Genomic DNA, 12,229 nt, shown 5'->3' with positions numbered 1-12,229 from the left:
ATCTTTTGTTTCTTGAATGCTGAGGGTGGTTCCAAGGGCTGGGTCATTGGTCCAAGTATTGGTGTTGATGGTTCAGTCATTCAGAGGGAGCTATTTTTAGACCTACTGCCATTGTCTCTCAAGCACCCTCATTCATCCCCATTCATTCAGGAATCAAGTTACATAGGAGGGGTCAGTGTGAGTCATGGGTTACACAGCTGGGCCTGGGGACAGGGTGGAGACTTGACAAACAAAATGGAAACTTGACATGACTTATGCTAACTTACATATGTAGGACTAAATCATATAGTACCAGGAAAACAGTACTATAGAACAGTAAAAAATCAATATAAACATAATAATTATACAATATAAAGAAGGAGAAAAAACAAAACAAATACAACTTGCTACAAAAATAAAATGCTGAAGCTTATTCTATGTCTTAGCTCACTTATACTTATCTATAGGGAATAGAGAGGGAGAGACAGTCAGAAATGGTTGGAGAAGGGGAGGGAATGCATTTAAAAAAAAAAGAAAGCAAAAGAAAAACTGGGGGTTTTGCTACAGGCTTCTGCATTTGAGCTGAGATTCCTCCATACAATGCAAAAGGCCATCTTTTTTCTTGAGGATGTGTTAATACTTATTGACAGAATAACAGAAATTAATCACAATTATTTCTTCTTCTATGAATTCTGTTCTGTCAGTAATTTTTTTTTGGAGGGAATTTGTATATATGTCCATATGGATATGTAGGAGGTAAAATGAGGACACGTCAAGCATATTGAAAGCCAGATTTGGTCTGTTATCACTTAAAATTAATTGATATGTATTCAGCATAGATTTGAAGTTTTTTGATAGCACTGAACAATATCACTATCTGAAATGATCTAGACATAAATATGACATTATGTAGGTGCTTAAAATTTGGCTGAACCTATTAATTCTGTACTAGTCAATATAAAATTCAGATTCTACACCAGTATCTTTCAATCAAATTTATAATGTAAATTAGCCATATATACTATCAGACTGCTGTCTGTCCTTGATTATTCCCATTTACTCAACAGCCAGCAAAACCTATAATCATTCAGATTTAGATACTCACATTCTTTTTCAGAATTTTAGTTTGGTCTGTTTTGTACCAGGAAAAAATAATACCTGACTTGTTCTCATGGGCTAAATACAGACAGTCAAAAAGCTGGAGGCTGAATTGATTCAGTCTTTTCAGGTTAGTCTATGGTGTGTAGATTGAACCAATAAGTGAGTGAACAGATATTCACTTTTGATTCTAGAAATGCGGCCACATGACTGCAGTGGCCTAGGCCAAAAGTCGGTGGGTGCTAGAGTATGCCTCCCTGCTGGGATGGAGCAGTCAGCTTGGGTCAAGGCTAGCCTGCCCGCCTTGCTAGGGGAGGTTAGCTGAGGCAGTACAAAGGATCCTAGGATGTTGGGGGACTGTGAGTTAACTTGAATCTGGAGGGGATCTGGGACAGAAGTTCAGTATACGAATTTAACTTAAATCTTTATCTTAAACTGGTTTCAGCCATTTTGAAACTGGCTTATGTACACTGAACTTCAGTTGTGTTACAGACTTGAACTGGCTTCTGATCGTGTATACTAGTTTATGTGTCATTTCTGTCCCTGCCATGAGGACAGTTACACCTTGTCTCACTCACTTCTCTAAGACTCATGTTTATCCACCAACCAAAACTTTGCAGAGTTTGAAATATAATTGTTTGTTTTGCTACAATATATTTCATTTCTGTTACTGCAAAATCACTTGCCTTGGATTTTACTCTGATATCATAAGTAAACTATAATGAGAAAAGAATGTGTTTTCACAATGTTTGTGGTGATTACATTCAAGTAAGGTATTCTCTAAGTTATGAGATGGTTGGGATGGTGCAGTATTTGTGATGGTCCAGGAAATATGTGAGAGGCAAGGATTTGTTTTTGTTGACATTGTTTATTGGACTAACTGTATAATCTCTAAATTGCTTCCTGCATGAGCAGGGTGTAAATGTGCAGCCAGAGAATAGAACTTACTGCCAAGGATGTCACATATGATTAGCAAGATTCTAGATCTATGTTGTATTCATAATGTCACACAATTTGAAGAACAAGTTTAGCCAAATCAAGGCCTGTTATTTGTGCATGGTGGACTTCCATGTTTGTTTTCTCCATTAATGTGGATTTGATATACCTCAGCTTTAGCAAGGCTTTTGACGTCTCCCACAATGTCCTTTTTAACAAGCCAAGAAAATACAGACTAGATGAAAGTATTGTAATATGGATATATAATTGGTTAGATCATTGTGCTCAATAACTAGTCATCCATGACTCAATCTCTAGCTGTGAGGAGATATCAAGTGGTGTTCCCCAGGGCGTCTATCCTGGGTCTGATATTGTTTAACGTTCTCATTAATAATTTGGACAATGGGATTGAGTGTGGGTTTAGCAATTTGTGGTTAACACAAAGTTGGGTGGAGTTGCAGTTACTTCAAAGGGTAAGGCAAGGAACCAAAATGACCTGGATAGACTAGAGAAATGGTCCACAATCAATCAGATGAAATTCAACAAGGACAAATGCAAAACCTCGCACTTGGGATGTAATAATTGCAAACACAAAGACAGAATGAGGCAGAATTGGCTAGGCTTAAGTAATGCAGAGAAGAACTTGGGTGTTACAGTGTACCATAAGATGAATATGAGTCAATGGTGTACTCCTGCAAAAACAGTCCAGCAGCATATACTGGTTTGTATTATCAGGAGAGTTGCTTGTAAATCAAGTTGTGTTTTTTCCACTCTATTCAGCACTGGTGAGGCCTCACTTAGAGTACAGTGTCCTTCAAGAAGGATATGGACAGATTGGAGAGAGTCCAGTATAAAGCAACAAAAATTATTAGGTGCCTGGGAAGTAAGACTTATGAGGAAAGGCTGAAAGAGCTAGAATTTAGTCTGGATAAGAGAACACCGAGGGAGGATTTGATACTATCCTTCAGATACCTGAAGGATGATTATAGAGAGGATGGAGATAGACTGTTGTCTTCATGGCTGTAGGGGACAAGACTGAGAGCAACGGCCTCAGCTTTAGGTTTTAGATTAGGAGAAACCTTTTAACTATGAGTGTGGTCCAGCATTGGAACAGGCTACCTAGAGAAGTTGTGAAATCTCCATCTTTGGAAATTTTCAAGAGCAGGTTAGGCAGACGCTTGGCTGGGATGTTCTAGTCATGGATGATCCTGCCTTGAGCAGGGTGGTTTGACTAGATGAGCTCCAGGAGTCCCTTGTAGCTATATTTTCCAGTGATTCTATAATGAGCATGATGGATAACTTAAATGTTTGCTTCACTTGCTCAGGAGCTTAACCAAAATTAAGTAGATATAATTTTTGTATCAATTATATTCTGGTTTCATAGGTGTCAAGCTGTGCTTGCTTCAGTTCAGAGCATACTCATTCTCTTCCATAATTAAGCTATCAGATGAACTGTATCATACAGTCCTTCTAGGTGAGTGAAGAAAATGAGTTACTTTTTCAGTCAACTTTTAAGTTGCAATAAAATAATATAAAGTAAAAAAAAAATTTTTGTAACATCTTATGGAAAAGAGTACTAGAAAACACCAGAAATTCCAGAATTATTGCAATCTTGCATCATGGTAATTACTGATTTTTCTTTAAAGGTTACCATTGCATCTATAACTGACACATGCTTGGTTGCTTTAATTACTGTTAGATAAAACAATTCAATGTGATCATTTTATCCAGAATCATTACTGATTTTTTTTTTAACCTGCCCCTTCCAAGAATGCTATATTTTGTATCAAGTAATATAATGTAAACAACACCCCAGATCTAGCAGTGATTAGTGTTGAGGTCTTCAGTCAGTGGATCTCTGAGCCTCGTTTCCCTTCCATCACTTTAGGAGTCCCAGAGGAGTCCCTTGATCCCTCCATAAGCCAAAACCTCAATCCTTATATCCCTGGACCCTACTTTCTGTAGAAACTTAATGAAATCACCTACCCTCTGAACCCTAATACCATTGACCTTTGCTTTTTCAGGACTATCAATCCTTCATTAAGCACTCTAGTCTGTGCCTATAAGTTCTAGTTTTTTCTAGACCTGCTCTACAAATACTAGACAAGCCCCACTGCTTCCATATGTCCTTGGCAGTGCTCACACACTTGCATTTCTCTCAGTCCTGTGGTATGTGCTGTGAATTCAGATTCACCATACTGTTTCTGCTGTGTAACAAGAAGAGTTGCCACCCCAGGCAGACCCTGCAGAAGAGCCTCTGTGTTGCAGGGGATTAGGGAAGGGCAGGTGGAGGGGTGTGGTTCACCACCGTGATTGGTTGGAAAATGATTCCAAGGCACAGGTCTCCTGGCACTTCCTTTATACTTCTACCTTGTTAACTGAGAAAGCAAGTGGGTAGGAAAAGGGGATGTAGGATGGAGAGAGAAGCTGCTGTCCCTCAGCTTCAGCACGTTTTCTATGCGTGAAAGTTAGGGGACAAAATCATCCTCAAGCCTGCCCTGTAATTATATTTATGACCCCTGACAGAGTTAAGCCTTATCCTGCTGTCTTTTTCCCCACTCCTAGTCTCCATTTGTAGGCTTGAGTGAATTTTGAATACTTTTTTGCCTACATATATGGACTTTATTTGGCATATCTTGAAGTGTGGAGTTTAGATGTAACTTACAAAATAAATGTGTGCCTTTTCTGTTTCTGTTTGTGAAACTTGACTTTGCTGTTTGCGGGTAAAAATATATGTCTCATATGTTTGGTTTTCTAGATTGTCCCTGACTGTCATGGTCTTTGTTAACTATGGTGGTGGAGGCTATTGGTTCTTTGAACACACTCCGTGGAACGGTATGGTATAGCATTCATCTTTCTGCTTCATCCCACAACACTTTAAGCCAATCAGCAAACTCATAATTGATCTGTAAAAGAAAAAGAATTAATATGGCCTATTGTATTATCTATAAGTATTTAACAATAAACTCTGCTTAAATGTCATAAAAGCCTCTTCAGCAAATCAGCAGAAAAATATTGATCTTAAAATAAGCATGTGAAATCTAATTGTATGTTGTCTTTCCACTTGAGGACCATTACTTTATTTAGCTAGAGTCCATTCTTTCATTTTATAGTTAGTATATAGTCTGTGCAGGTCTCTCTTTATGTTTAAGCAGGGTCTGTAACTGTCCGGTTTTGCTGATCCTTTCTTTTCACTAGAGTGTATTGACTTGTGAAAGCTAGATAGAGGCTTTTAAGATCATGTTACTATCAACCAAATCTCAGTCACATATTGTAACAATGGATTCCTGGTATAGGGCTGTCTGTTAAATGGATATGTAGGTTGCCAAGTACAATAATTATCTCTCTGTACTTTTGTCAGCCAATCAATTGATGTTGATTATAAACCACCATCTTCATAATATACACTTTAATTACATGTATATTTTAATCTTTAAAAACCACACACATCTCTAGGTTAATCCTAGTTCTGTCACAGGTAACTTGCTTTGGTAAAATGAAACTGTAGCTTAGTCATGTAGTAACACAAATATTTTCGGTAAAGTTAGAGTGGTAATAGGGGAAAAAAAGAAGAAAAAAAGCCTTTGAGTTTCAATTAATTCTATAGCACAAAAAAGGAAAATATCTTAAAAAATATTTTGTAACAAAATTCCAGTTTCATTTCAAAGTTTCTTTCTCCAAAAAACATTTTTCCATGAAAAGATTTGTTTTTAAGAAAATAACATTTTGCTTTTCTGAAATGTTTCTAACAGCTTTAATTCAGAAAAACTATAATGCTAAGGAGATATTCATATGAATTCATAGGAAATAACTTCTGTTCAATGATCCAGTGTTTATAATACAAATGTTTAGGTGAAATAAAAATAACAATAGGCAACAAGTATATATCTTTATGGCCCTTGGAAAGTGTTACACCTAACCCAGGCACATGTTCATTCAATTAATGGCATGATAAAACAGGGCATAAGCCAAACGTTATTATGCAAAAAATGTGTAATGGCTTTGTGGCTGGTTCCCATAGTGCCATAAACTAAATATGTGGCCAGCACCAGAGCCTTGAAGGACTCCTATGTTCCCCATGGTTTAGAGTTCCTGTCAGATGACTGGAGCTGGTCTCCTGAGCTCCCATTTACTCCACGGTGGGAGCTGCGATCAGCTGATGGGTGCTTTTAGCCACAGGAACACATAGGAGCAAAGGGCTCCATATGCTTTTGTGGCTGGGAAGCACCACTTGGCTGGTACAGGGAGAGCCTGTACCGACAGCATAGCATGACTGGGGCTTCGTACAGACATTCAGTTTCTCCTGGGAGCATCGTTGCTCTTCCAGAAGAAATCCTCAATGTACAGTTGTTCAGTCTTTTTCTCCCAGAGTAAAAATGGCCAGTCCAGGAGAAAAATAAACTGGAACAACTAAGGTTAAATCACTTCCTGGAGAGTTTCTGCTGAGAGAGTGGGTACATATACGTGCTGACACCATAGGCTGACAATGGGCAGTCTGGGTTAGCCAATCAGAGCTGTCCTATGCACTGCTGTTGCCAGTCTGACTAAGGGAGCCTGAAAAGTATACTGAGCTTGTGTACACAGGGATTCCCATTGTTTTGATTATTAGCTGTGCAGTGTCAGCACTTCAAACTCTCCACTCTTCAGGCTCTCAGCATTTGGATGTCTGTACATTTGAACGGTTTGGGTAAGGTTACCCAGAGCCAAATTTACATGTGGCTCTGGGTTAGTTTTTCTGTTACAAGAACAAACAAATTGACCCAGATTATTTGAATGTATATATGCAGCCAGGGATTTGATTCCCAGTTCCATAATCATGCTTCCTGCTAGGCATGTGCGGCATGACAGGAGGCACAATTATTGGGATTGTGTATCAAATTTTATCATGCCTTTAACTGAACATCTATCAGTGGCCTATGACTATTAAGATTTTTTTGGTAGCTTATTGAGCCTTTAAGAGTTTTAGGAATCTGTTTTTTTAATGTGAACATCTAACATTCTTTTTTTTTGGTTCCATCTGTTAAGGAAAGTAGATGCTTTTTTCTTTTGATGCATAATACAAATAATTTAAATTGTACCAGGTCTAACAACAGCAAGAGTGACAATACAGTTGGTAGCTATTGCTCTTCCCAGACTCTGTTTTCTCATCAGGAGGGACTATCATCTTTTCTTTGAAACTTACTTGATGTATAACACAACCACAGAGCTTAAATTGGTAATCCTTGCTTTGGACCAATAGCTAATGGTTAAGCAAGGGTATACCTTGTAAAAAGGACATCTGTTCTTGTTTTACAGACTCCAAATGATGAAGTGTACACCATGTTATTGGAATTTTGTTCAATATTTGTGTACCTTCACTGTTAAAAATGTCATCCTATTTCTAGTCTAAACTTCTCTTGACTAAGCTTCCAGTTTTTTCATATTTTTACACTACAAACATGTTGGCATCCCCAAGGAAGCTGGACAAAGAAAAAACAAGAGACCCAATACCTTCCTTTTGACAAGCTTGCTTTTGTTTGGAAGAAATAATTCTGGACAATAGGTATAGCTTTTCCAAAGGAGTGATAGAAATGATGGTTGCTTACTTTGTTTTAAGGTTATTTACATGTGGTCTCAAGAACTTTCTATGTTCTCAGCTTTAGTATTAACCAAGGGCATCTCTGAAGAGCTTTCCTGGTCCTCTTGAGACTGCTGCAAGGAAACATGCCCTGCCTACCCACTCTGCACATGCCAAATCCAGCAGTAAGGTGGTGGCAGCCTCAGAGAAGGGTACCCTTTGCCACTGCTGTTAGGATGTTAGTTTTGCTATGATTAAGAGTGATGGCAGAGGGTGCCCTTCAACTGATTTTGTTGCCTCATTTCTGGATTTGGTTCATGCAGAGCAAGCAGTCAAGTTGTGCTTCACAAGGGCAGTCTTCGGAAGTGGTTTAGATATACTTGAAGAAGCCTAGTTGTCTGCTAATTAGGGCGATACAGCTTTTCTGTGGCATGCAACTTAGTTATGAAAGATTCATCCTTGGATTTTATTTGAAGCATATTCTATTTCTAATGATAATCTATTTTAAAAGAAATTCTATCCAAACTTTGAACGTGTGCTTTTGATTTTAATTGCAGGTCTAACAATTGCAGATCTTGTCATGCCATGGTAAGTCACTGAGTTTGACTTAATTTTCAGTTGTTTAAAAAAAAAAAGAGAGATACTAGATCAATGCATACAGAGCCTTGGATCCATTTCCATGTCCCAAGAGGATCAGGAGAGAAATGACATACTAGTTTCAGAGCCCAAGCTCTTGTTTTATATTTTGTATCCTACTTGTTTTTCATAAATATACTCAACCTGGTTAAAAGAAAAGTAGTAGCAGCTGCTGTTAGGCTTTCACTTGAGGTCCTTATTTTTTTAGTTCTTAGAAGGGATTTTGCCTGAATTCCTAAAACTCAAGTAAGCACCAAGTTACAGTTAAATGGAGACTGGTGGAGAATCATATTAAGGGCTTTTTCTCAACCTCAGACTAAAATGTTCAAGAGTGCTTAAGTCATGTGCAAGACATTTTGGAAAAGGGTCTTAGGGTGAGGTCTGCACTAGCACTCCCAAGACAGAAAAACTGAGAGCAGTTTTGGGGATGAGTACTTGGAGCCACTCTTAACAGTCTACTCTGGCTAATTGCTAAGCTTTGACATACAAGAAACAGGAGCAAGTAGAGGGGGCTTGTTTCTCAGCATGGGGGCAGTATATATGATCTTGAGGTCCTAAATTATTTATGCGCTTCTGAAAATGTTACCCATGTTGTTTGCAGTAGTGAGAAAAGTTTCTTAAGGGTAAATACACAAAACCTGATTAACTTACATTTATTACATTAACCCTAGTATCTACTTTACCTAGGAAAAAAAGTTTTTTCCTCATTTCTTTGAGGAGAGACGTGTGTGAGCGCGCTATTTTTTAAAAAGGTGTACATGTCAAAATATGTACATCTATTCAACTGTATAATAGTATCCTCTTGCTTTACTAGATATAATAGCTAGAAAAGAAAAATGTGTGATTATTCATTGTTAGCATTCTTCTACTACTACTTCCAGTGCTGTAGGCACATCGCTGGGTGCCTAGGGCAAAGCAGAAGTGGTGATTGACACTCATATGGTTTTTAAAGGATCTAATTGTTAGAGCCTACTGAGAAGATCCATAACAAGTAGGTTTGAGTACAGCTGGGTGGGGATTTAATTGTTCCTTTTTGCAAGATTTTTCTGAATTTCACTGAGCAAAGCTAAAACCTTTTAATGTTTTAAGGGAAAGGGAAAACAAAGAGAATGAACATTTCTAACCTTAGTATAACTGCTAGTTAGTAGTTGGGGCATACATGATAGCTGTGAGAGTACAAATGTCCCACATGCCTGGGGGTTGTCATAACCACCAATAACAATAGAACAGTGAGCAGTCTTCTGCTGGGAATTCTACTTTGTATAAATAAATAGCTACTGGGCCAGAGAGAGAGGAGTGGCATATAGTGCAATGGTTAGAAACCTACTGAAGAAGTTAGTCCATGTTCAAGTCCCAGATGTGAATTAGGCAGAACCATTCTTGGATGGTCTCTGTCTTAGCTGCTGATTGGAAGATTCATTTGGACAAGCTTTCCTGCTGAAAGTTTTGTTGAAACTTGTTACATTATTATGAAAAGCTTTGGCAGAATGACATTTTTGATATACAAGATGCTTACTTAAAATAAAAACACAGTTCTAGTTCTAATTATGAAATGACTTCCAAAGCCTTTTTGTAGTGTAAATGGAAACAATGGCTTCACCAAGGGGACTTCTAAAAATTTTGGACTTTCAAATGGGTCTCTTGCTTTTTAAACATTATGAAATTTGGGCTTCATTCCTTCTTTGTAGCATAGAGGTAAAAGCAGACCAATGCCATGAAGTTTCCCTCTCAGAACCCCAAGATGTAAGTATATATCTTTAGGATGCAGATGGGAATACACCCAGCAAGGCAAAAAGAAATATTTTAAAAGTGCCAAACATGCAGACCTGTCATCCTTTGCCTTAATGGGCACTTACAAATGTGCAACTTGCAAGAGATATTCTTCCACAATCATATTGTGGTTATAAAACAAACAGTGCGGTCAATAATATGATCTAATCTGATTGAAGAGGTCAGTCAGAAAATTATTACCCACTTTACAACCCATTAACATCAAACCTACATTACAGGAATGTATGAGATAGATTAAAAACTTGCTTACTTAAAGCAAGAAGGTCTAAATAAACTCCATTATAAATGTTTTTTTACTTTTGAAGCAAAAAGGAATACCCCCCTGGTGACTGGAATAAGATGGAAAGGGGGGTGAAAGAGTCAGAACAGGTTGCTGAGTTTAGCTTTTTGATCTCTCTGTCTGAAACAATCATTGCTAATAGATGTTTGGGCCTGAGGGAAAGCCATTGTTTTGATTATTAGCTTGAGCTTTATGACAAATGGAAGAAGTTGAGGAAAAAATGGTGCAAAAGGAAGCTGAAGCTGTTGAATAAAGTTCCTGGAACTTGGAAGAAAGAGGGTCTCATTTGGTATGGAATAACTCATATGGGATCTTTGATGGTATGCTGGACTCATCCCTGCTGGCCCCCTGGCAGAAGATAGACATGGTGAACACCTTCCTCATCCCCTGCATTGTTTGTCCTGAGAGGCTCAGTGGTCCCCAAGACCCCCCTCAAGAAGGCGGATGCCAAGATCTGGTGGCTGCTCAAGAAGTGGCTGCACCTGCTGCTAAGGGCCAGCAATGAGATCCTGCACATCCCCTACTGGCAGGGAGGTGCCAATGTTCCCTGCATGGGAGACCTCTGCGACATCGTGGTGATCACCCACACCTTCCTCCTGACCTGCCCGGATACCACGGTAAGTATCATCAGGTAAGTATCATCACTGCCAGTGTCCTCGAGGAGACCACCTGCAAGAGGACTGCGAGACAGCTGACCAGACGTGACTTGGACACCTTCCTCAACGGCTCACTGGAGGGCGAGTTCAGCAGAGATGGCGGGGACTTTGCCTCACTGTGGAGCCGAGCCCACAATGCCATGTGCTGCCTCAGGAAACACATCAGTTGTGCCTGGACCTGGACCGAGGAGCACTGGGAGATGGGAGTTTCCCTGCAACCAGCCCTGCACACCAACCGCGTCACCGTGACATCCCGCCCAAGGACCTTCCTGGAGAGGTTCTTAAAGGACATCATCCAAAACAAGTATGCTGGCAACCTGAGGGCCAAACCTGACCAGGGCAAGGTCTTCGGTGTCACCTTGAAGTGGGACTCCAGCAACCACTTCATACCCAGCAGGAGCTTCACACGCTTTGCGGACTGGCGCTTCATCTACCATACCCACCTGAATTGCCTGCCTCTGAATGGGGCCGTCCACTTTGGCCACTGGGACAAGAGGTGCCAATGGTGCGGTTATGTGGTAGAGACCTTCCCCCATGTGCTGTGCAGCTGCAAGCTGCACGACAGAGCCTGGCAGTTCCACCACAGTGCTGTCCAGGACCGCCTGGTGAGGGCCATCCTGGCTGCAGCGGGGGAGATCTCTGTGAACCGCACCATCCCAGGCTGTGAGAGCCGGCTGTGACCTGCCATCATCATCATGAATGAAGAGGCCAAGAAGGTTGTGATTGTGGACGTAACCATCCTCTTCAAGAACCAGCGCCAAGCCTTCACCAACGCCCGGGCTCGCAAGCGGGAGAAGTACGCCCCGGTGGCCGACATCCTGAGGGGCCGTGGCTATGATGTCATGGTCGATGCGCTCATCATGGGAACGTTCGGAGCCTGGGACCCCAACAATGAGAGCATCCTGTGTGCCTGCTGTGTCTTCCGCCTCTACGCTGAGCTAATGCGTTACCTCACGGTGTCTAACACCATTTGCTGGTCCCGTGACATCTATGTGGAACACATCACAGGCCACTGCCAGTACTCCAGCCCCACCAGATGAACCGCTGCTGGACCAGACCCAGAGGGGACCACCTGAACCCTCGCTCAGCACCAGATGGACTTCACTTCGAGAGGATTCTTCAGCAATGGGCGACCCTGCTCCATCTGAAGAGGACCCCCACGATGAGACTTTATATGGACTGAGACACTTTTTTCGAACTACTTCCTCCACCATTGCGAACTATTGTAACGGGTTTGTATACATCTATCCTCTTTCTCTCTCTGCATCACGAAACCCCTCCCTCCCCTTCCCCCAT

The 12,229-nt window shown here is 40.5% G+C and overlaps 1 protein-coding gene across 1 annotated transcript in view; it reads left to right on the top strand.

Annotated features, from left to right (window-relative positions):
- Positions 1–12,229, top strand: part of LOC109287345 (heparan-alpha-glucosaminide N-acetyltransferase-like) — a 356,204-nt gene that overhangs the window by 132,906 nt on the left and 211,069 nt on the right. Inside the window, 2 exon segments of the mRNA XM_019502327.1 lie at positions 4,772–4,848; positions 8,128–8,158. Coding sequence (XP_019357872.1) covers positions 4,772–4,848; positions 8,128–8,158 — 108 coding nt within the window.

The sequence above is a fragment of the Gavialis gangeticus genome, unplaced genomic scaffold, assembly GCF_001723915.1.
Source record: "Gavialis gangeticus isolate Ggan-Ray unplaced genomic scaffold, GavGan_comp1, whole genome shotgun sequence".
Taxonomy (NCBI): domain Eukaryota; kingdom Metazoa; phylum Chordata; order Crocodylia; family Gavialidae; genus Gavialis; species Gavialis gangeticus.
The sequence above is the reverse complement of the archived record's forward strand: the minus strand, read 5'-3'. Positions and strand labels throughout refer to the sequence as shown.